Source organism: Papaver somniferum, unplaced genomic scaffold, assembly GCF_003573695.1.
Source record: "Papaver somniferum cultivar HN1 unplaced genomic scaffold, ASM357369v1 unplaced-scaffold_117, whole genome shotgun sequence".
Classification (NCBI taxonomy): domain Eukaryota; kingdom Viridiplantae; phylum Streptophyta; class Magnoliopsida; order Ranunculales; family Papaveraceae; genus Papaver; species Papaver somniferum.
In genome coordinates this window covers 10238902-10263882 of record NW_020620714.1, presented here as the reverse complement: position 1 = coordinate 10263882, position 24981 = coordinate 10238902, and the positions used below count along the sequence as shown (strand labels likewise).

Below are 24981 nucleotides of genomic sequence, written 5' to 3'. Positions count from 1 at the left end.
GGGTGGGGGTGGGGCGGGGGTGGGTGGAAACGAAAAAAAAAAAGGAAAGAAAAAACCAACCCCGGGAATCGACAAACCCAGCGGAGTATCAGCAGACTTAGGACGAGATGCATATGAACTAGAAGACGATTCAGAGCTACCAGCGGAACCTGACAAATGAGAAATGAGCATCATTGAAAAGACAACTTAAATTTATAAGAAAGAAAACGAGAGAAAGGAAAAGATAAAGGAATAACAAAAACAATGACACATATTAAATAGGGAATCACCTGCAGGATCATCAACGGTTAACGCCACGTGGGATGAGGACCCACCAAAAAATGACCTGTTAGACCCAGAAGGGCTCATCGATTGCAGCATGGCACTGGGAGATACTGGAGGCTTCCCCCTCCCACGAACGGTTTCATCCCTAAGGGGGTGAACTGATGTTACACGAAGGCGCGACGACACCCAATCGGACCCCGAGGGAAGAGTAACCCCTATACTCCTCAATTAATCCACGAATGAAGGAATTGGGCTGGCACTCATATCCTCTGGAGGTTGCGAAGCAACCCTCCGACGGCTTTGACGACGCTACAAGGGCGCGGTGTTAGCAGAGGAAAAAGGACGTGGGGCAGGCGATTGGTTTGCCTCCCGCCTAGCTTTCTTCTTTATACTAATTTCAGCCAATCACACTCAGGCATGTTCAAGTATTCCTCTATCACATAAGAGAAGGGCTTCCACCCTAGGCGACTGGCAGGGGGAGTCTCCTGGGAAAGTGATCGCTTCCGCCAGCTCATCAAAATAAAGTAAAGGAATGAAGTGATAAATAACAACAATACAAGGCAAAGGAAATGGAAAATACCTGGGACGCTAAGGGACCTTCGGGCGGCTTCACATTTAGCCGTGGAGGCTTATTCTCAGAAAACGATCCCTTCTTTGGCGTCACGGGATCATGACCCTCGGGGTGGGGCCCAATAAGTCACCACCATATCCGAGCGACCTTTGTTAGCTGGAACTAGGTGATGCTCGGCAGCTACGGCATCATCGAGTTTGATTCGTCCAGAAGCGTGGAGATCCCGAAGGTCTTGAACGGTCAAGTCACGAGGAGGAGATGATTCGCGTAAGAAGAAGTTCAAAGCGCGGCGCCGAATGAAGTCATTGAAGCTAGTGACAATGTCTTCTATTCTAGAATTTTCCGGAGGGGGAAACCTATGAGGAACCCCTTAGTCGAATCCCACTTGCCGAGCCGCGCGATCGGGATTGTAAGATACGACGACGAACTTACCAGCATAGAAACCAGGAAGATAACCAAGCAGCACTGCCATCACTGAATCAAAATCCGCCTCTGACAAGAGCTTTGTCGAATCCAATTCCACGTCAAAGAGGGCAACGAAATCATAATGCGCCGGACCTGATCGACCGTCTTGATAGGGGAATGGCTAGAAATCCTTGGCCACATTTAAATGTTTACCAAGATCGTCCTGGGGTACTTTCCCATTCAAATTCCAAAGAGCCATCCGAGGGTAGCCATAAGTGACAGGTAGCTTCTTGACCGAACCATCATCCTGCTCTACATCTTCTTCACGGTGAACTGCGAGTTTATTAAGCTCAGGCGCGCACGGAGGAACATGTTCCCAATACCAAGCCTGCATAAAAGAAGCCGAGATATATGTCTCAATTTTGTGTGACCAACCCACCGTTTGAATATCCTGACAAAACAGATCGAGATGGCGGTACAAACCACCCAAGAACATCGGCGCCAACGGAAAAGAGACGCCGCGAGACAATAACACTGCCAGTGGCACGAGCTCACCCTTGATGGTATCTTGGGGACTGTATTTAAATATGTCATGGAAAATCCAAAACAAGATGAAGGCGACTAGATCCGCACGGGGATTCTTCTCTTTGCGCTTAGAAGGGAGCACTTTCCGATCTACTATCTGTGGAGCCCAATACTTCAACCAAAGAGAAAAAGAAGCACGACGGTTAACTTTAACATGCCATTCGGGACCAGCTTCTGTCGGATTCGACGGACCATGAATCGCCTCATAAGCACAGATGGAGCTAGATAGCAGGCGCTTACCAGAGGGGCGCTCAGGAGGAGCCTTTTCCTTCACCCACTTGTCTTTTTCTTTCAAGGCGGATGAAGATACCCCTTCTTACTTGTGCCTGTGGTCGATATGTTTCCACTTTGTCCCAATGACGCTTGGCTCTTCTGCACTAGTTCACGACGGAAGTCATCTTTGCATTTAAGCAAATAGGTACACAGTTCTTTATCCTCGTCATTCAGCGTTCCGAAGACAGCCTCCTCTTCATACGAATGACTGCCATGAATCGGCAACCCTGCAAGAGCGACTACGTATTCTAAAACGATAGTGGTTTCCCCCCATGCTGTGAGGAGAGTATGCACAGGAGGATCCCAACGGCAGAAAAGTCGTGTTATATCACGAATGCACCTATGTATTTCCTGCTTAAGAGACGAATCTATGGCTTCGTTAATACCTGCTTGACAGAGAGTAATCACATGACCGGGATTAGAGCGTATTTGAGAGGCCCAATGCGGACATACCAGGTGAATTATCGATTTAGATCGAATGTCGCTGGCAGGAAGATCGTAGTCGCCCCGATGGATGGCCATCCGCAGCACGGTTTTAAATGCAAAGGCATCCATGGTCTCTGACTCGGGTCGCAAAAGCCATCAGGGAGAGGAAGGGTAAGGAAGTACAGGCGGGTTCAGAAGGAGAGAGGCTAGGATATCATCTAGAGGGAAAACGCGTTTACCATCGCGGAACTCTCTTAGCCTTAGGGCGCGCTTTAAGGCAGGACCACTCGTAAATTCAGCAATAGTATATGACTTATCGTCCGCCGGGACGGGTAAGGTGATCTCGTCCCGATCAGAATACTCTTTCTTGTCAGGGTTCTCATTCCTGGGCTGGTCGGATTCACTAGACTCCTCGGATGAAGAACTACTGGAAGAGATGCTAGACATGGCGAGTGTATGGGTGTGTTGGAAGAAAAGGAGAAAAGCCAAGAATGAAAAGAAAACAAATTGGCAGTCCCGTATATGGAGGGTCTTAGGGTTTGGATGTGGCAGTCACAAAGTATGCATGGGGAATGGTAACCGTGAGAAAGTGGAAAGAGAAAATCTAGCACGACGGAGGAGTTGGAATGTCGCCCACGACCGCTAACCAGACAAAAGGAAAAAATCCACCACGTCTATGGATCGTGGGGAAAGGCGCTCAAAAAGGGTTCTTTGACTATCGGGTCATTTGACAATTGACCCAATAGTCAGGGGACTAATGTTGATACATGAAAAATATTACTCCTTTAGCCAGGCTAGTGTGCCATCAAAGAGGAGGCAAGTCCAACATGAGACATGAGGACTTAGGGGCTAGAGCCCAAGTCCACCAAGAAAGTGTCTATTAGATGAAAAGGACAAGGGAGGAATTAATAGAAAAGAAGGAGGTTTCATTAGAGAAGGAATGACATTAGCAGTAATTAAAGAAGTTTATGACATATGGCATGATGTCACAAAAGGAAGGGGCTTTTGGAAAGTCTATATAAATAAGGACAATGTACAATGGAAAAACAATTCTCCTTCTTACTATTATTAGAAAAGGTGAGGTCTTTTGGTTAGATAGGACAGGTAAAACCTAACGAGAAATCGTGTATTAACAGCGTGCTCAGTGAAACAAATATAGCGTTCAAATGATCACTAACATGTTTCATAGTACTACTAGAGAAGAATGAAAAAAAAAATTCACACACAACGCTTAGGAAAAGACCACTCCAATATCATTCCCCAAACATGATCTTGATGATTGTGTCTGCGAGTTCATTTATCTTAATTAATTAACATCCACTGACTCATCACGGTGTTCATTGGTGGTAAACATACACAGATGTGGAACGTGTGTTTAGCTGGACTTCAGTATAACGTCGATAATCAATGTTATCTATAAGGTTAATAAGGTAAAATCAGATTATTTTTACTTTGTTAAGTAACGGATCACGATACCAACCTTTAATATTTTAAATTTTGAGTATCAAACTAATGTATTAGACACTTAATGGGTACCAACACTAAAAAGCCCTAGAAAACTCTCATATAAGAGCTATTGAAATCAACAGTGGAGTTTTCATGTAAAATAAAATAGGGCATCCGTTAGTAAAATGAAAAGCCTCATGTCTAAAATATTTTCATAATGTCTTAAGTATCATTGTTTAATTGGTGCTAATTATTTAACTATTTTTAAAACAAAAAAATAATTTAAGTAAATTAAACAATTTAGCATTAGCATTATCAAATTATTGATTTTGATTTATATTTATTGATAAAAATTCCTAATGTTTTGGGTTTTTGGAGGGACGAGAAAAAAAAGAAGAGGTTTTTGTAAAAAGATTTTAAATTACTTAACCAAAATAATTTATTCCGAAGGTGGATGAATCTTTCTATACATCAAACTTTTTTTTTGTAAAAAGGAAATGAATTTATAAGCTTTTTAGTCTTATTTATGGTTAGGCATGTACTTAAAATCCAGCCAATACAGTGTTTGAGGCTAGGAAAATGATGAACTCCTGAAGATGGTCGTACCTTGGTAAAATTGGGCATAACCAATCACAACCGATTTATGGTCAGGTTTAACAGAAAATAACTTACCCACAGATAATTATCGGTCAGGTCAAGTGGAAAATTCCAAGGCATAAAAGTTTTTGTATGTTGGTATCTGAATATCTACGGATGGGAATAGCCTTTTACGACTAAAAAACTTGCGACAAGTTTTCCAAAACATGAGTTATGGCTAAGATTTATTCATTTCCTATATGTAAAAAGTACTTGGATAAAAATTTGAGTTTTCAACTAGTTATGGCTAGGAGTTCTTGATTTCACGGATAAATAACAACGGTTGGAGAATTGGGTTATAATTGACATGGCAACCCAATTTTTTTATCTCATTTGAGCAATTCTAATTTATTTCCAACATAAAATATAAGAAAATGACTTGTCGAATTAAACTTAGTGAATTAAGTTGAAGTTGTGCAAACCTTGTTCTTCGTTTTCTTTGTTGGGTCGATGAGGATTGATTTTGAATTTTTAATGATAACTGATTTCGGAGTTGTTATCGATTAGGATTACAGATACCTTTTTTTCTTCTATGTTTTTCTAATTGTTCATTACGTTTAATTGATCCAAGGGTGACTTAAATAATAGGACACCCCGTGTCGAAGGCCCTAATCGTTGGGTATTGTACTGAAGCCCCTCATTTGTTTTGAGGAGCCCCTACTTGGAAAGTTCCAAATTCTTAGGCTTGTTTAATGCCATAAAACAAGTACAAAACAGCGAATTTTCACTGCCACAAGTTTAACTACCTAAAATATGTCTTGCACCCTCGGCAACAAAATCCTAGGTCTATGGCTTCCATCCCTCATATACTCTTTGTAATAGAGATAATTTGAAAAGTATGATGTACGGATCCTTGAGAATAATTTGAAGTTGTCCATCTTGAATATATTTAATTGATAAATAGCTTACCCCGTTATAACACGTCGAAGTCGAAGTGGGAATAATTGAACTAAAGAACATGCCCACATGCACATAGGTTAGCAAGTAAGACATGCATAGTAGTGAAATAAAAAGATCGGACTACAGAACGTGCCTACTTGTGCGCCAGTACAGTAGTGAAACAAACAACATCCCAACTGGACAAATTATGCCTGACATCATTTTGTTAAACATCTCCAATTGTGTATTAATTATTTAAGAGACAGCACACATAAAATAGAAGAAGAAATGTAATCAAGTGTTTACAAATCTCTATTCTGATCATCGACTCTTAAAAAACAACAACTTGCTACCTAGATATCCGTTCTTTCTTCCTTTCCTCCATTGTTGAATAATTCAGGACTCCCAACTTGTTCATTTATCAAACAAAACCTTTCATGCAATCAATCAATGGAGTTAATGATGAAGAGGGGTCTTTTAGTTCTCCTTGTGATTTCCTTTGTATTACTCTTCCTATCAAGATGGATGCCCATCACAAATCCATTGCTAAGTACTAGTACTCATAATCTTACCACAGAGTGTCCGGAAACAACGGGGACGGATATTGTTGTCAAGGATGTTTATAATACCAGCATTTCTCACATACTTTTTGGCATAGGAGGGTCGATAAAGACATGGGCGTCACGAAAACATTATACGGATTTATGGTGGAAACCAAACATAACTCGTGGATTTGTGTGGTTAGACGAAAACCCGAACAAAAAAGAGTGGCCGAAAAATTCGCCTCCGTATCGGGTTTCAGAGAACACGGGCAGATTTAAGTATGGGTCTAGCACGTCAAATCGAATAGCTAGAATTGTGTTGGAGAGTTACAGATTGAGGTTGAAGAATGTGAGATGGTTTGTCATGGGTGATGATGATACTGTTTTCTTCACCGAGAATTTAGTAACTGTGTTAGCAAAGTACGATCATAATCAAATGTATTATATAGGTGGGAATTCAGAGAGTGTGGAACAAGATATGAAGCATACTTATGGTTTAGGTTATGGAGGTGCTGGTTTTGCAATTAGTTATTCTTTGGTGACGGAGTTGGTAAAAAGACTGGATGGGTGCATTGATAGGTATTCTTATATGCATGGTTCTGATGAGAGAATCGGTGCCTGTTTGGCTGAAATTGGGGTTCCCCTAACCATAGAACTTGGCTTCCATCAGGTAATTATGGTCCTGTTTTTTGTGCCGTTCAGTTTTGATTTTTGATTATGGTCTCTAATTTTGTGTATGTAGTAGGTAGATATTCGAGAGGATCCGTATGGTTTTTTAGCTGCACACCCAATCACACCACTTGTATCTCTGCATCACCTTGACGACGTGAAGCCCATTTTTCCAACTAGTGCTAATCAAATTGATTCATTGAAGAGGCTGATGGCAGCATACAAGTTAGACCCAGGACGAATCTTACAGCAAAGCATCTGCCATGATTTAAAACGGAAATGGTCTGTGTCGGTGTCTTGGGGTTACACTGTTCAGGTATATCCGTGGTTAATGTCAGATAAAGAACTCGGAATTGCATTTCAGACGTTTCAAACGTGGACGAGTCGGGGAAACCAACCTTTCACATTCAATACTCGTCCCATGAGACCTGAACCTTGTGATCGCCCACTTGTTTATTTCCTAGACAACGCAAACAATGACGGAGTTGAAGAAAATAACAGAACGTTGACTTCATACAAGAGGTTTGTACCTAAGCCAGGAGAGATCGACTGTAACCGGGATGACTTCCTCTCGGCTTTAGCTTTACATACTGTCAATGTTACATCCCCAAGGATGGATCCTGTTGAGTGGAGCAAGGTAAGAACATCTTATTAATGACTACAATTATTATTTTTTTTGATGATGGCTTACACAACACTTTTGGTTGCTATAGTGTTGATGACAAGAAACTTATATTCAGTCTTCGTATAAAACTATTTATGTCCAGGCACCGCGGAGGCAGTGCTGCGAGATTACCAGCCCCATGGACGGAGAGGATAACTTCATTATTCACATTAGAAGTAAAAGATGCAATTTCTAAGACCTCGTAAGGTACACCGCCGGCGCCGCAGAGAGAATTACTTGAAGCCCTGCAAAGGCCATCTCCCTTTCACATATTGAAAGCCGTAAAAGCCGTTTAGCTTCCATGTCAAACATAAACCTTTTTTCTGTAAACAATTGTAGAAATGGAATGACGACTAACATCACTATCAACGCCGATAAAATTGCTGTTCATCTAAAACTCCGGTAATCACCGACTATTATTTTTATTTTCATGAGTATCCTGCAGGCTCCACTATTTTTATTTTCTCAATTTTCCCTTGGATCTAGACAGATTCAAATAGCTTTTAAGATGCATCTGCACGCATTAATGTTGTTCTTAATACGACCTCCGGGGTTTATCGTAAACGCAGACATTTAAAGATTGTCAGTTACTTCTAACCACAATCCATGCAACGGCGCTTGATGGAACCGTGCTATATATATCCGCCACAACTGAGGAATTGTGACATTTGCCGTCACAATTAAGCGTCATTTTTGTATCAAAGAGCCACAATACATGCTCAAAAAAACTGTAATTGCAACAATGGAATGTCAAAATTCAATGAGAGATAAAGAGTGATTATTACCTTTTGCAGGTGCTGGTACAAGGACAAGTAAAAAGATAAAAGAGTACAAGTATAAGCAAGTTGAGAAGTTGACTATTCATGTTGTTTAATCCTAAGAAGCATATGAGTACGTAGAGAGAGAGGAGCTTATATACAAATTTAATCCGAGTGTTTGGGTGTAATATGTCAGGTTTATCGAGGGTAACCACCCTGTACAAGTGTGGATCATTGGGATCTAGTCGTATTAGCACCATTGACTACATGAACAAACAATTATATTATCCAAATTTAATAGATTAGTGTACGAGTATCAAGACGGATCATTCACTAAAGATTCATTAAAACTAGATTTACTGTGGACGAAGTTGAAGACGTGCACCAGAGGTGGTTTTTTTTTTTGAAAAGGGTTGAATTTACTAGGGATAAAAAAAATAAACAAAGAGAATCAGTTGGTATGGGTATAGCTGAGTCACTGAATCGGTGCCGAGTCCCTGAATCGGTGAAATCATTGAGTTTGGACCAATGTAGTTAATATCGGATATCGGTTCATCTCGGCCGGGACCGATACACTAGTACGATTTTATATCGGGGATATTATCGTTGAAATATCGATATAATATCGGTTCTAGATTTAGAGACTATAATTTTTATTAAACATTTTCTCCACACATTTTCAGATAAGATATAATAGATAACATCAATTTTATCAAAAATACAAAAGAGTAACTTTAGTAACTTGCTTCGAGAGCTACATGCACCTCTACTACCACCTGGAAGACTTTCTTCGCCAAAATTACCCTTAAACTTTATAGAAAACGACCAATACCGTCTCATATCGGGAAATGTAGGAAAATTTCGTATCGACCGATACGGCCGATATTTGACCGAAACGGCCGATATTCGACCGATACGGCCGATATTATCGGGCGAATATCGTATCCCCGATATCCTTCTTATCGTATCGTTTTGGGCCGATATCCGAAATATCCCCGATATATCGGCCGATACGGCCGATATTGACTACATTGGTTTGGACCAAGGTAGTCAATTTCGGATTTCGGATTGTCTCGGTCGACACCGAGATACTGGTACAACTTTGTCTCAGGGAAATTTCGTTTTAAAATCTCGGTAAAATCTCGGTTTCATATTTTATATCCTCGTATCGATAATCACTTAAAAGAAACATAGTATTAGTAAATCTGGTTGTTCACCTTCCTCATCATCAACACCAAATAATAATTTTAGCTCAAGAAATTCAAACACAGCAACAAGCAATAATACTAGTGAGTGAATTAATCTTTTTAATTTTTGTACGTGAGACTAGTCCACTCAATTTAAAAAGAAAAAAAATCCGGCCAAGACAAATCAATTCCGACCGAAAAACGCGTTTCCGGCCGAAATTTTCGCAAAGATTTCGTCCGACCGAAATTAACAAAATCGTGTCTTCTTGGACCGAAATCCGGAATTTCGCCGAAATTTCGGCCGAAATGACCGAAATCGACTACATAGGTTTGGACTTGAGCTGGTTGTTTTTTTTTTTAATTAAAAATAGGTCATTTTTTTCTTCAGAAAATGTTTATTCTTACACCACTACATTACATGGAGGGACGCTTAGTCCAATGATTTTCTGATTTTTAATGTTAGATTTTGATACGTTGATCAAAATTAACATGGATATCATAGATTTGACAAAAATATAAATACCAATCTATGATAAAGGAGTAAATCAAATAAATAAATCTATATACCAACGACAAATGATATTACCTGGTTTGGTACTAACATTTACATATTTTCTAGATGTTTATCATATTCTTCACATGCACAAACAGTCACAATATGATTACCTCCATCTCTCCAATATATATGTCATATATTTCAATATTCCTCCTCAAATTGGACTCGGAGAAAATTGTAGTGTACAACTTGAACAATCTCTTGAAAATAAAATCTTGAACTTGAATATTGTTTCTGAAATTTTTGATTGTCCACGACTGCATTTGATCTTTGGGCACCACACTTTTGATGGTTGATTTTCATATGTAACTAGAATAATTTTCTTTTTTTTAGAAACATAATATTTAAAAAGTAAATAAAATTTATTGGGATTAAATGAATCTCCCTGGATATTGGATAATATTATAAAATAATTAGTAATTAGTTTTGGAGAGAAAATTATATGCCACAAAAATAAGATATTTTGAATGGATCTTCTCAGATACATATGGAAGATTTTGCATACCATGTATATATTTTGCTTCCGGAGTTGGCTTGATTGGCCCCTAAGATCTTTTCCAATGGTGAATGTAGATGTTTCATATGTGGCATCACTTTTAAAACATCATTTGAGTATAAAATCCTAAATATTAGGAAAAATAAGATTTTATCTCAGACCCATAAAGTTTTCTATTATTTTTTTACTTATTTGTAGGCATACAATTGATTAAAATATTCTCCATTTTTATTTTTCAATGATTTTTATTAATAAAAGTGTGACTAGGATAAGAAGATATCCTCTAAGTGAATGTCTAAAACTAGAGGTTCGTTCACCCAGAGGATGTCTAACTTTTTTTTTGCCACATCACGTTCACATCAATAGGTTGGAGATGATTTTTTATAAATATGATTGTGGATCCTATGTATATTATGATTTTTTTTTTCTTCGCACGCATTCCGTTGAAGAGGCTGTAAGCTTGGTTTGTTAATTGCTAATGACACCAACCTTCATGTTGAGTCGAGTCCATATTGGAAAAATACCTATGGAAAAGAAGATCAGAAATGATCTTATGATCTATAGTGAACAAAAAATTCACATATTGATTTTGATTTTACTTTTAGTCTCTAATTTTGTGTATGCAGGTATATTCGAGAGGATCCGTACGGTTTATTAGTTGCACACCCTATCACACCACTTGTCTCTCTGCATCGCCTTGACGACGTGAAGCCAATTTTTCCAACTAGTGCCAATCAAATTGATTGATTGGAAAGGCTGGTGGCTGCGTACATGTTGGACCCAGGACGAATCTTACAGCAAAGTATCTGCCATGATTTAAAACAAAAATGGTCTGTGTCGGTGTCTTAGGGTTACACTGTTCAGGTATATTCGTGGTTAGTGCCAGATAAAGAACTCGGAATTGCATTTCAGACGTTTCCAACGTGGAAGAGTTGGGGAAACTAACCTTTCACATTCGATACTCGTCCCATGAGTCCTAAACCCTGTGATCGATCACTTATTTATTTCCTAGACAACGTAAAGAATGACGTAGTTGAAGAAAATAACAGAACGTTTACTTCATATAAGAGGTTTGTACCTTATCGAGGAGGGATCGACTGAAACCGAGCTTCCGCTCGGCTTTAGCTTTACATACTGTCAATGTTACATCCCCAAGGTCGGATCCTATTGAGTGGAGAAGGTAAGAACATCTTATTAATGACTAAAAATCTTTATTTCTTTTTGATGATTGCTCACAACACTTTGGTTTCCAAAGTATTGATAAGAAAACACTTATATTCAGGCTTCGTATGAAAATATCTTTTTTTTTGGTCCGTAAATTAACGTATGAAACTATTTATGTCCAGGCACCTCGTAGGCAGTGCTGCGAGATTACCAGCCCCATGGACGGAGAGGATAGCAGTTGGAATATGTATATCTAATCTTGGATACTACTGTCAATCCTACTACTACAAATCAATCACTCCAAAGTATAGCAACTATAACGAGGATTCTACCTAGGATGAACACAAACAGTTTATATGCAAATTAACTAAAACAGCCAAGTCAGTAACTCAAGGTTTTGGTTCTATAATATCAAATGTTTTTGACAACACCGTAACAATGATATTAATACCCTTTTGTTTGATTAAGACAATCATAATCATGTCATGTATAGAACCGATTCAACACTAAGCCATATCAAAACAAGATATAAACAAGTAGAGATGAAAAGTGTGCATCTTGATAATGAAAACAGTAACAAAACTACCAAATGGGTATATTGAGGCGAGTATTCTCTTTGCTTAAGATATTTGATGCCCTGTATATAATAATGTTACAGGTTAATGGCATATGTCTCCAACATTCAACAATACCTCGATATTTTTCGCAGCATTTCAATAACACCAAACACCGAACGCGAACTTGTAGCACGGAACTCTCTTACAGACTCTTGAGATGAAAATCAATGAAAATTTATCAATTTCTAAAAAGTTTTATGTGTAAAACGAAAATATTTTTTCTTCTGTATTTTCACGAAACTGGAATATGGATTCTTAAAGGGAAACTATAGCAGTTCGGAAGGTAACGTTTGGAAGAGACATAACTCTGTGACCATCAGATTATGTTCTATGATGGGATACGGTCTGAACCGTCGGATCGTGTCCATTCCTAAACAAAACTTGACCATCTACTCGTGACTGGTCATCAACCTTTCTGTTCCCAACAGACTTAATCCTAGTCATCGTTTCCTCGTTAACCCAATTTCCATTCACATCTGAAATATTTCCTACAATTACTTCATTATTCACATTATATACTACACCAAATTTTGGGATTAGAAACAGAGTGAAACTGTTAAGAATCGAGGTTGTAACGGCCACTCGCCTTATCAAAAGAAGGTATTAAAATATTTTCGCAACGGAAATGGAGCCGTTGGGAATTTTAGTTTAAAACGGCGTTAATAACAGTTATAGCCGTTACGAGTTTTTTGTAACAGCAGAAAATTTACAACAGTTAACATTGACCTGGTCAAAATTGATCAATACTGACCAGTTTTGACCAGGTCAATATGAGTGGCAATTCATTTTCTGCCGGAATTAAAAAAAAAAAAATTAGCTGCATAAATCATTCATTCCATCCACATTCAACAACACTTCAATCAATTCATATAAACATTCTTTCACTTCATATCAACATTAAATCAATTCATATCAAGAAAGAACAAAAATTCTTCTAAGTACCAAAAAAACATGTTCAGTATCAAATTCCAATAAGTACCTAAACACTCTTTTACATTCATTCTCTGTCACTACGAACACAAGCTCAAGGAAACTCCATTTAACACAGATCAATCTCAAAGATAATATATTATCCAGCATTTCAATAAGGTATATCATCAATATATTTTGGAACTTGTAAAAAACCAACCTCTACAGCTTCTGAGGAGCATACACATGCTACATATGGCCACACCATACAGGTTCGGGTCCATATGCTAATGCTATAGGAATGCGAAGTTTAGCTCAACTTCAGAAAGTTTACTGGAGGATGTGGAAGGCAACGGGCTGAACCATCAAAACCAAACTTCTTCACAAGTTTCTGGACCCTTTTCGGATGCGCAAAACTTTGTCATCAAGTTTCTGGTCCATATTCAATTCATATAACATTCATTTAATTCATATAAGAAAAAGGAAATTAATTCTTTTAAGTACAATTTTTTATTTATTTTTGCTAAGTATCAAGTTCCTAAGTTCAGTTCATAGAAACTTTGGATACTTCCTAAGTTCACAATTTCTTCTAATATAAACCACTATAAGCAGATACTATTTAGAAACTTACAAAGATAACAAGATCTTTACTATCTTTCTTTCCAGCATTGTGGAGACTTATTAGCATTGTAACCCACATTCTTTCTTCCTACTGCAAAATCAAAACAGACCTAGAGTAAGAAAACCAAGCAGTAGAGAATATTGAATTGTTTGGCCCCATCCATCCCTACAGTTAAGTGTTACACAATGCATAAACATTACTTCTTGAATTATCAAATCTCTAAAAGAAATAGCATCCAATAGTCGATCTAAACTTACCAGCTCCACTCCAAGCATGGCAGAACCCATATTGGCAAAACATACAGAAAATGGATTCATTTTCTTATATGACACCCTTAAAGCTTCGATTGCATAGCGGATAACCTGCTCATAGTAAAAGCAATTACACAAATTAACTAAATCATTATAAGGAGTGACACAAGAAAGCAGGTATTTGCTACTCAATGGATAAATGAACACAAGTTTGAGCTATAATTTTAGGTAAGATCACATGGTCTTATGCCAGGGGAAAGCAGGGAAGATTCAGGCTACTTTGGGCAGCACTAACTCTAGCTAATTTGAAAATTAGGGGTTGTAGTTAGATTGCCATGGGATGGATGCCTAACTCTTAGTTACACACATAAAGTTAATAATCCCCCAAAGGATCATGAAGAGCCAGAGTATAGATGTATGCCATAACTTAGCCATCAATATCTAAAACTATTTGATCTCAAGTTACAGCGATCAAATAGACATAAAGTTTTAAGCACACCTGCATGCCACCCATTGCAGAACCAATCAAAACACCGCATTTAGATCGATATAACTCATTCATGACATCTTATGTCATCCAGCAGCTGCCAAGGCTTTCTTACCAGCAGTAAGCAAGTAAAGCATGAATTAGCATGAATTTTTCCGCTCTTCGAGAGTATTGGTGCTACCCATCTCTCTGTCGAGAAATCCTTGATTTCTCTTACAATTCTCTGCCAAAGTACATCTCTCTGTCGAGAAATCCTTGATTTCTCTTACAATTCTCTGCCAAAGCATAAGGTGCACAAAATCAATACCAGGCAACACAAAGCTTCCAGTTAGAGGTTGCAGATGGACTAAGTAAGACTAAACCCTTTTATCTATTATCGAACTGAAATTACCCACAGTTGCATTATTTGGATCACTCTCATTCTGTGTTCCCGAGTACTCTGGTAAGTGGCTGCAAATAACAAAACAGATAAATATCATGCAACAGGATAGTCTGAAATTGCCAAACAGAAATTTGATTTAAGACTAAAAATTTGAGGAGACATGTAATAGAAATGTTAACAGGCCTAGTTAAAGAAAAAATGGATGCTGATTCATGTGGTGCGATGTAACAGACACGAGATTGACATGGCATTAATGTACATACCACAATGAGTTTTCCTTTGTTCTATGGCTTTTGTGCAAGTTTAAGTGCAGCAACTGTGTTATCTCCAGAGGAGATCCAACCTGTAAAAAAGTAAATACACGAGATCGAATAAATTGGACATCATATCGATGTCAAGCAAAGTAGTAATGTAAGATTGTTTAATATTAGAGTAACAATATGTATGATATGAAATGTAAAATTATTGTATAAATAACACTGGAAAGAGTATGAAAAAGCGGTATCAAACTTTCCTCAGTAACTTCTTCCATTATGTCCATGTCCAAAATATTTGGCTTGACTTTGAAACCAACCCCATTACCAGTTATACAATGAGGACCTGTTCAAAAATACCGCTTCTAGACATTTCATCATTTGGAGTATAATCTCATAGTAGAACTATTATATTCGAGTTTATGTTTTGATGCATCGATCACACAAAGGAAAAGTACAATGTGAGATGCGTAGAATTTAAGAGGTCAACTTACCTGGTTTGCCACCGTTCAAAACATTGCTCTCTGCAGGTTCAAGGCCATAAATCTGTAAAAAACAGAAAGATAATTTAATTTATTGATGGTAAAAGCAGCTACCAAGTTATCGTCCGTTAACAATGACTTATCATTAGGATGACCTTCACAATAGGATTCATGGATTTGAGATACCTTCCAACATCGGATACGATACCTCCACTTCCAACTCCCATCACTAGGGGTGCACATACCCTACCCATATCCGTTTTTTTACCCTACCCGCCAATGATTTAACCGTATCTTACCCTACCCGCCATTGAACGGGTGGGGTGACGGTTAGAGTTTTTCTTACCCACTATTAAATGGGTAGGGTAACGGGTGAAACCCGAAATTATCCTACCCTACCCGCCTACCCGCTAATATACTCAAATGACTGAGTAACCCTCGCATTGTTTTCATCTCCTGCCTATTTTTTTCGTAATTTTGAAACATATCAGGGGTAAAAAGTGAGGTTGGTTTTTTCGCTTACATATCTCTTTTCTTTTCCAAATCACAAATCGAAGAAAAGTCGAAACCCTTTCTCCCTTTCTCAAATCAAACTCTGCTCCAAATCTAGCAGGAGAATCACTCGATTGAAATTTTCAACGAAACCCTTTCTTCTATCAATACCATCTTCATCTAAACTCGTCTTAAAACTCAGCTCCATCTCCACCTAACGAGTAAATTGAGGTTTGATTTTGTTGTGAACTTGTGAGAATTTTGATTGATTTATCTACTAATTTCATAATCTGCATGTTTGATTTTCGAAAGGGAAAACAGACTATTCTGAATCATTAACTCATTCTCATGATTTTACTCTTTGCTCATACACCCTCTTTTAAGGTTTGTTTCAATTATCAGCTAGTTCTTTGTTTAGGATTTGAAAGACTAGATTGAATTCTGTTTCGTTTTAGATAAAACTAATTAAGAGTTGGCTTGCAATTTTTAGTGGTTTCTAGAAAGAACTAAGAATTTGTTCATTCAATTGTTGGTTGCAGCAGCAGAAAAAAAACTTATCTGGAAGAACAAAGTGAAAAGAAGAATGGAATAAAAGTTGACTGCTGAGGTAAATATCATTTCCATAAGACATAGTAGATACTGGTTTTAGTGTTGTAGTGTAATGTCGACTTAACATTGAAAGAGTATTCAGTACAGACCATTTAATTTGAAGATTCGTTTCAGCCCATGTGAAACCCAAAGATTTGAATAATGTTTCGAATGAAAGCCACTCTGTTGTCAATCCTCCTAATGAAACACATGATAATTTGTTATAATTCTGCAGGGGATATATAGTCCTATTGGTACTTTTTATAATTCTGCAGGGGATATATAGTCCTGTTGGTATTTGAACATTTCAGTTGGCTAGTTGTGATATATAGTCCTGTTGGTACTTGAAGTTGCATATCGAGCTTTGGGGGGTTGTATTGTACTTTCTTTGTAATCTTAGATAATGTTGGCTAGTTTTGATATAGTCCTGTTGGTACTCGAAATTCAGTATCGTGCTATGGGGGGGTTTATTTACTACCTGTTGTTAAACAGAGATGTGGGAATGGTATGTATAATAATAGAACTGTTAAAGAATGAACTCCAGTAATAGGTAATTCACAAGAAAACAGAAGTTTTAGTGGCTTAGCGTGCTTTAAACATCATATGTCTTGACCTCTTGCTGGTGAATTGCGTCTTTCTTCTTGTTGCTTTACGTTGCATATTATCTCGTTTTGCCCATTCTAGATTTGTTATCTCGTGGGGATCATCCCGGTTCTGTAATTCTGCTGCTACGTCATTCTTTTGGTTTTCTTAATAGTGGTTCCTTCTTCTGTTTGTTGCTGTTAATTTACTACCTGTTGTATGTATATATGGACAGGTCCTTCCCAAATTTATCTAAGCCTGAAATTAGGGTATTCTCACTTTCTTCTCTCATATTAGTGATGAGCTAATGGATTACACCTATACTTTGTTTTTCACTTCCCCTCCATTGTTTGCTTTCAACAACATGCACCAAAAGTGAAATCAACATGTTATGTCCTGTCTTTTGTTGTACTCTGCATTTGGAAACTGCAGTGAATATCTTGGGCATTTTTATGTTGAACTCTCCTCTGTTTTTATGTTGATTGGCTTCAACTGTTGTTATGCAGCTTTATTTGGTGATCTTAGTGCGTATTCCATCATCGTAGATGATGATTGAAGAAGGTCATATGAAGAGCTTTTGGTGGTGATACTCTTATTTGAAGAACAAGGATGTCCACCTTTTCAAGGATACTCTTATTTGATTCTCTTTGTTTCTTGAGACTACAAATGGCCTAGCAGGATGTTTTTGTTTGTTTATTTTTCCCTAGTTAGATTGGCACATATTGTTGTTGCAAGATTTTTTTCTGTTTTATTAGAAAGCATATTATATTGTTATTATGTATACAGAGTGAATAGTAGTTGTTAACCAGATAGAAAAAAAGAAAAGAAAAAAAAAAAACGGATATCCTACCCACCCTACCCGTTGTGCAGCCCTAATTCTATCTACAAATTTGTGGTGGGCGACGGCACTAAGGTCAGTTTTTGGACAGATATTTGGGTGGGAAGAACGCCACTGGCAGATCAATTTCCAAATGCTTTCCAGGCGTCAAATGCAAAATCAAGTTCTGTAGCTCAAGTTTACAATACTCAAAACAACTACTGGGCCTTGGATATTACTAGGAGAGTGCAAGATCATGTAATCAGTGACATCCGCGGGCTTATTATTTTTGCTGGAAACCAACAATGTTTATCCCAACACCAACAATGGCGCCGATTGCAGGAAATGGATGAGCAACAACTCAAAGGGTCCTTTTTCAGTCAAGAGGTGCTATAATTGGTTAGTTTCTGAAAATAATCCACCTTCTACAGATGTAACTATTGTCCACCCCAAAAGAATTTGGTCGAAGTTGTGGCCCTCGAAAGTAAGCTTTTTTCTTTGGGTGGCCTCTAAAGATAAGGTCCTTACTCAAGACAAGTTATGCAAGAAAAAGTGGAGACCGTGGGCTAATCACTGTTATACGTGCATCAATGATGAGGAAACCTCCACGCATCTTCTCCTCCATTGCGATATAGCCAGTCAGATATGAAATTTTTCAAAGTTGAGTTTGAGATCATATGGATGCTGCCCCCTCCGATTAACATTGCTCTCAACTCTTGGCCTAAACCCAATAGCAAGTCAAGACAAGCTCTTGTGGTGAAAGCTCTTCCAGCTGCAATCATTTGGACCGTGTGGAATGAAAGAAACAATCGAGCATTCAAAAACAAATCGCGGGCGATTCTTAAACTCATCGAAAAAATAAGATTCACCACTGCTTATTGGTTGTACCTTCAACCTGCTTTTAAAGGGGTGTCGCTGAAACAATTCATGATAAAGTGGAAAGACGTCGTGTTCGAACCTCCTTGATCTTTTCTTTTCAGCCCGGTTTGGTCTAATAGCGAGAAATCTGTGGTTTTTGTTCTTCTTTTGGTTCATTGCTTTTGGGTAGATTCTTTGTCTTTCCTTTTGATCGTAGTAAGTTTGTATGTTGTGTTCTCGCTTTGAGAACATCTTTCTCTTCTCTTAATAAATTTATTTACCGATCAAAAAAAAAAATTATTTTCCATCCAACCATCTATACATCTATACATGTGCAATATGCCTTCAAACTAGCTAGCACAGCACAACTCATACAAAGTTACAACAAACCCACAAAAGTTGCAATTGTAAATACACAAACCATTTGGTTTGATCAACCTACAATAATAAACCAGAAAACATAATCAAGAGTATTATTATTGGTTGTGCAAATGTCTTCGAACTTCTGCCTTTGTCGACTGGGGAAGGAATTCTTGGTTCAGTGTCAGTATTGCCGGTGCTTGGGGGAGGAGGAATTCTTGATTCGGGGTCAGTATTTCCAGTGCTTGGGGGAGGAATTCTTGATTCAAGGTCAGTATTGCATACCGATGTGGGCGTGCACAACAAGTTCGGATTACCAGTTGCGCTACACACAAACGAAAAAGAAGAAAAAAAATCGAAAACGGGTCATTTGTCCAAATATTTTTAAAGCATGGTTCAAATGAACAAGTAAAAATTATTATGGGTGAATTGGACACCAAAAAAATAGCAAGGATTAAACTGGATTCATCCTGACTTAAACTTAAAAAATAGCAAGGATGAAACTGGATGCATTCTGATGTAAATTAAAAATATGAAAAATATTTAAAAATGGGTAGGATGAAACTGTTTACATCCTGGCTATTTTTATGTTTTTGTCCATTTAAACAGTATCAAAATCTAAATGTCTTTTTTTACTTAGGAATTGTTGATTTTGGTATTTTAACCAATTTTGTGAAAAAAAAACATTCAATTTTACCTTAAAAGATAAATAAAATGCATCCATTCGAATTAAACTAAAAATAAAATAAACTTACTTGAACTTCAAGTTGACATCATCTGATATTGATGAAGGTACTGTTCCGTTAAAGTTGTTATCTGCCAGATTTCTACAAGAATACAAATGATACTTAAAAGAAGTGACATTTACCTTTGTGTAACACAAAGAAAGTTAGAAAGATCTTTGAGCTTACAATACTGTGAGTTCAGGGAATGTGCCAAGAAATTCAGGAATTTCTCGCGTCAAATTGTTGTTGCTTAAATTTCTGCAAAATATATACAAACAATTAAGAAAGTTTACATCTCAAAAAAAAAAAAAAAAAAATCATCTTTGTACTACAAAAATTTTCGTGAATCGTGACTCACATGGTTCTGAGGGCATCCATGGCACTAAAGTCTGGTAAAGTGCCTGTTAATCCAAGGTTGTTGAGATACCTGTAAAACAACCATCATCAAAATTCCTTATTATTCATGGTAGCGCGTGTTCGCGAGAAGCTGGAAAACGAAAAGAGAATTGACGCGGACGTGAAAATTGTTGGAATCTAATCGTTGTTTTTCCAACACCGTATTTGGCGTGCTCCGCACAATCAAGAAACAAGACTACAAATAGAAAGCAACGAATCAAGAAGTTATCCTTACAGTGCTGTAATTCGAGGAGAATCTGTATCATCATTACAAGCAACCCAATCCCAAGTGTATGGTGAAGGTAAACAAGGATCACCATTCCAATCTTGCAGCTGAGCAAAACTCTTTTTCAGTAAACCCAATGCTTTCACTAATAAACAAATAAACACGAATTAAGAAACTTGATTATATATTTGTTTTTGTTTTTTCTGTCCAAGATTTGTAGGGAAAAAGAGAGTGAATTACCATCGTTTGAATTGGTTCCTTGAGCTAATTTATCACCGATGATAAACTCTTCAAGAGCATTGATTAGTGGAGGAAGTGTTGAATCATTTGTCCGTAAAAGATTAATTGAAAATGAAGAGTTGAAAATAGTCACATTGAGGATGTGAACCTCCAATGTGCGTCCGTAAGGTGGAATCACAGGGTTTTTAGAAGCGATAAAACTATTATCTTGTTTATTGTTAACTACTATATCAAATGATCGTTTCTGAGTAGAATTTAGTTTGATCACTTCTGAGAAATATGCATTGAAATGTAAACGAAATTGATGATTTCTAGTGGGGCTATAAAATATGTCGTGGGATGAATTCAATGGCAATAATGTTGTCCTTAATACCGCTTTCGGAGGTTTATCTTCAACGTCAACTTTAATGGACGGCGAGTTACTTCTGACCCTAGTCACAGTACTAGTGTTATCTAGTGGCCCAAGTGAGCTCCAAATTCGATCGAAACTATCATCAGGGTACCTACACAATCACCAGGATTTGATGCACTGTTAGTAATTGTTTATGGATATCAAATTAGCCATTAAACCGAGCAGGTTGAATATGCATGTACTTGTACATACCTTATAGTTGTGTTGGTACCATAAGCAGTTCTCTCAGTGAAAAACAATGGAAAATCTGCAGGGATATAACCGTAAGCACCTGGATCCAAACTTCTTATTTCAAGAGCGGATATAAACGGAATATTATCCGGTTGTGCTTGAGCAAGACATACGTCTATATTGCTACTCTTGTTCAATGAGAATACCACTTCGTAATATATAATTCCATTTGTTGTTACAACTGATCACTGAAAGTTGGTGGATTTGATTTATTGTCGTAATTGCCGTAGTAGAAACTAGCTCGAACAAGGACTCGTTCAACCGTAGTATTGCTATCTTTGGTTTTACTTTCAATGTCTATTGAATAACAATTCTTTTTTCGAGCTGGGAATGCTCTAAGAGTGCTCACAGCACGAGAATCCCAACCAGATATATTTGGTGGTGCAACATTGACTTTATGAGTTTTTCCTGTTTTTATGTAAGGACCGTCTCCGACCCATGCGATCGAATTATTATCCGTACGAGATTTCAATGAAGATGAACCACAATCTATGCTCAAAAAAACTGTAATTGCAACAACATAATATCAAAGTTCAATGAGCTATTAATGGACGAACAATTTTGTAACCAAATAAAGTGTGATCTTGTTACAAGAGATAAAGAATGCTTACCTTTTGCAGATACCGGTACAAGGACAAAAAAACATGATAGATGTGCAAAGACTAAAAGAAGAAGAAGATTAAGAGGTAAGGAGATATTCATGTTTCTAGCCTTAAGAAGCAGGGAAGTTGGAGGGGGGAGCTTATATAACATTTCCACTGAGACTTGTTCAATGGCATATTGAATTTTTTAAGTGGTAACTTCTCCTGAGATGATTTGTGATTCTGGATAACCACGGCCAAGTCTTAGTATACCAACATTACCTTTGCTTTGACTGCATAAACAATAAAAGGCCCCAAATTTTTATAATTTTATATTCTGGGTATTCTGGTTTTTTGGTTTAAAATTTGTGCACCACCAGACAAACCATTGACTACTTGCTAGCCTATCCAGTAATCAAGTGGTGTACTGGGTTTTAGTAATCACTGTCCGGAAGAAGTTTCGTTGAATTGATCTTGCCCTTTCCAGATTGATTAAATAAATTGGACTAAATCAAATTTCTCTTAAATCCAGTGGTGTTGATTGGAGTAATCTCTACATCAAGAAATTTTGGTTTCTTTGTTTAGATAAGTATTACAGTAGGTGCATTTTGTCAACCAAATGCCAAGTAATATTTTCCGCCAAGTAATTTTAGTGCCTGAAGTAATTTTGGGTACAAACAGTCCTCATTAAAAATTATCGGCAAAGATAAAAAATTATCATTAAAAGGGCTTACTTTAAGCAAGCCAGAAAAGAAATAAGAAAAAAAAACCAAGTGCTTACAACAAGCCAAGCACTACCGGAGCCAAAACTCCACCAAGACAAACTTTAAAAGGCACATTCCTAAGAATTCTTGATATCTTAAGGCACACCAAGGATTTTCCTAAGAAAAACAAAAAACGAAAGAACGAAAGAAAAATTAAACAGAAAAGAAAAAGTCCCAGTTTACAATGCAACTGCCGCAAAGGATCCGTGTTCTTTCCCCAAAAGAAAACCTGATTTTTGATTTGATCAATTATGTGCTCAAAATCTTCCCTTCCATCATTAAATACTATGTCGTTTCTACAATTCCAAATTTCCCAACATATTGCTGCCGGTAAAAGATTCCATAAAGCTTGACCAGTTAAAGAGAAGTTCTTCGTACGCCATCCTTTGATGATTAAGTCGATACAATTCGGCATAACCCAATCTTTTTTTGTGAAGGATAAGAAGTACTGCCATATTCTCGAAGAAAAAGAGCAGTGGAAGAGGAGATGTGAAGTCGACTCTCCATGTTTACGACAAAACAAACAACCATTCACTAGAAGTTTTCCTTTCTTATATAAGATATCCATTGTGGATAGTTTCTAACGAAAATCCTGCCATACGAAAAAACCAATCTTGTGAGCCCATAATCTTGACCACACATTAAGGTTTTTAGCTTCAAGTTGATGCTCCTTTTCCACCCAAGAATAAGCCGATTTAACCGAGAAAGTCCTATTTTTGTCGATTGCCCAAGAGACAACATCATGATTGCCATCCATTCTACATTGCTCTATGATTACTGAGAGGGCTATGGCTTCATCTATCTGAGCTTGATTGAGCCTTCTGTCCAACCCGAGGTTCCATGAACCACCATTAGCCAGTATTTCAGCGCATTTACGGATTGTCCAATTTTTAACCGAAGATATACGATAAATGTTTGGAAAGGTGACATTAAAAGGATGCTCCCCCACCCATTGGTCTTCCCAGAATCTGATTGAGTTTCCGTCCTCAACTTTTAGAATGGTGCTGCTTGAAGGTGTTACGAAGAGAGTAGATTCCTTTCCAAACACCACAGTTATTCTGTTGCTTCGGTTTTTAGTTTCCCTGTCCTGCTGGGTTAATTCATATTTGGATACAATACCATTCCTCCACAACACTGTCTTTTCATGATTAAACTGCCACCGCCATTTTGAGATAAGAGCTTTATTGATACTCCTTACAAACTTGATGCCTAGCCCCCCTGCTTTAGGCGGTAAGCAACATGTCTTCCATTTGACATAATGATAACCTTTCTTGGTGTCTGAAGCGTCCCATAAAAAATCTCTTATGACCTTTTCAATTGCTTTACCAACTTTTGGAGGAGCTATAAAGAGAGAAAGCATGTATACGGGATACTTAAAAGAACACTTTTGATTAACGTTAATTTACCCGCCTTAGAGAGGCTTTAACGTTTCCAAGAGGGTAGTCTATTCTTGATTCTGTCAATAATACTTTCCCACTTCTGAGCGCCCATTAAGGAGTCTCCCAGTGGGAGACCAAGGTACGAAGAAGGAAACACCTCTGGATTGCACCCTAACATCCTCGCCATTGGAGCCAAATTCACTGCGCCTGCCACACCTAAAATGCTGCACGTCGAAAAATTTATATGCAACATTTTTGGTGTGGCGGGCGCGATGAATTTAGCCCCAATGGCGAGGATGTTTGGGTGCAATCCAGAGGTGTTGCCAAACAGTCCTCTAATACTTCTTAAAGAATTGTGACAAAAATGATAGTACTGGTTGTACCAAAAATTACTTTTAGATATTAAACACGGTGATTTGATGATGATAATGTGAAATTAGGGTTAGAAAAAGCATCGAAGAAGAATAAAAGGGACACAAACTTAACGTTGTTCAGAAAGTTGTGCCTACATCCATGAAAAAATTTTGTAGGGAGTGATTTTATTGATGATCATGATATAATTGTATTTATTCGGGTTAGCTAACCTAGAATTTCATATCTTCTTAGGACAAGACTTTTGGAATCTTCCTTCACGGCTGAACGGGCTTCCGGCCTATTTTATAGACGGTACAAACAAGTACACTTGTTCAGTGCAAACGCGTGAAAGGAACACCAAAGATGATATGACGGAGAATTTCATCCAAAATCGTATTTATAGGTAACAATATGACTTCACACTAGCCCAACTGAATACATATAACAAACC

General features: G+C 37.7%; 2 protein-coding genes across 2 annotated transcripts; one reads left to right on the top strand and one right to left on the bottom strand.

Moving 5' to 3' along the window:
- The first annotated feature begins 5854 nt into the window (after nt 1–5854).
- Nucleotides 5855–7797, top strand: LOC113329488. The gene is made up of 3 exons (XM_026576360.1): nt 5855–6697; nt 6773–7333; nt 7464–7797. The coding sequence occupies exons 1-3, from the start codon at nt 5936–5938 to the stop codon at nt 7554–7556; spliced, it is 1416 nt and encodes a 471-aa protein (XP_026432145.1). The 5' UTR covers nt 5855–5935; the 3' UTR covers nt 7557–7797.
- Nucleotides 7798–19155: 11358 nt separating this feature from the next.
- On the bottom strand, nt 19156–24157 carry LOC113329840 (probable LRR receptor-like serine/threonine-protein kinase At5g59680). The gene is made up of 12 exons (XM_026576664.1): nt 23407–24157; nt 22815–22914; nt 22316–22326; nt 22064–22114; nt 21741–21956; nt 21414–21633; nt 20810–21312; nt 20579–20714; nt 20306–20374; nt 20134–20205; nt 19978–20049; nt 19156–19547 (listed from the first exon to the last, which is right to left on the bottom strand). Exons 1-12 carry the CDS (start codon nt 24155–24157, stop codon nt 19301–19303), a joined length of 2448 nt encoding a protein of 815 aa, XP_026432449.1. The 3' UTR covers nt 19156–19300.
- Between the last annotated feature and the right edge of the window lie 824 nt (nt 24158–24981).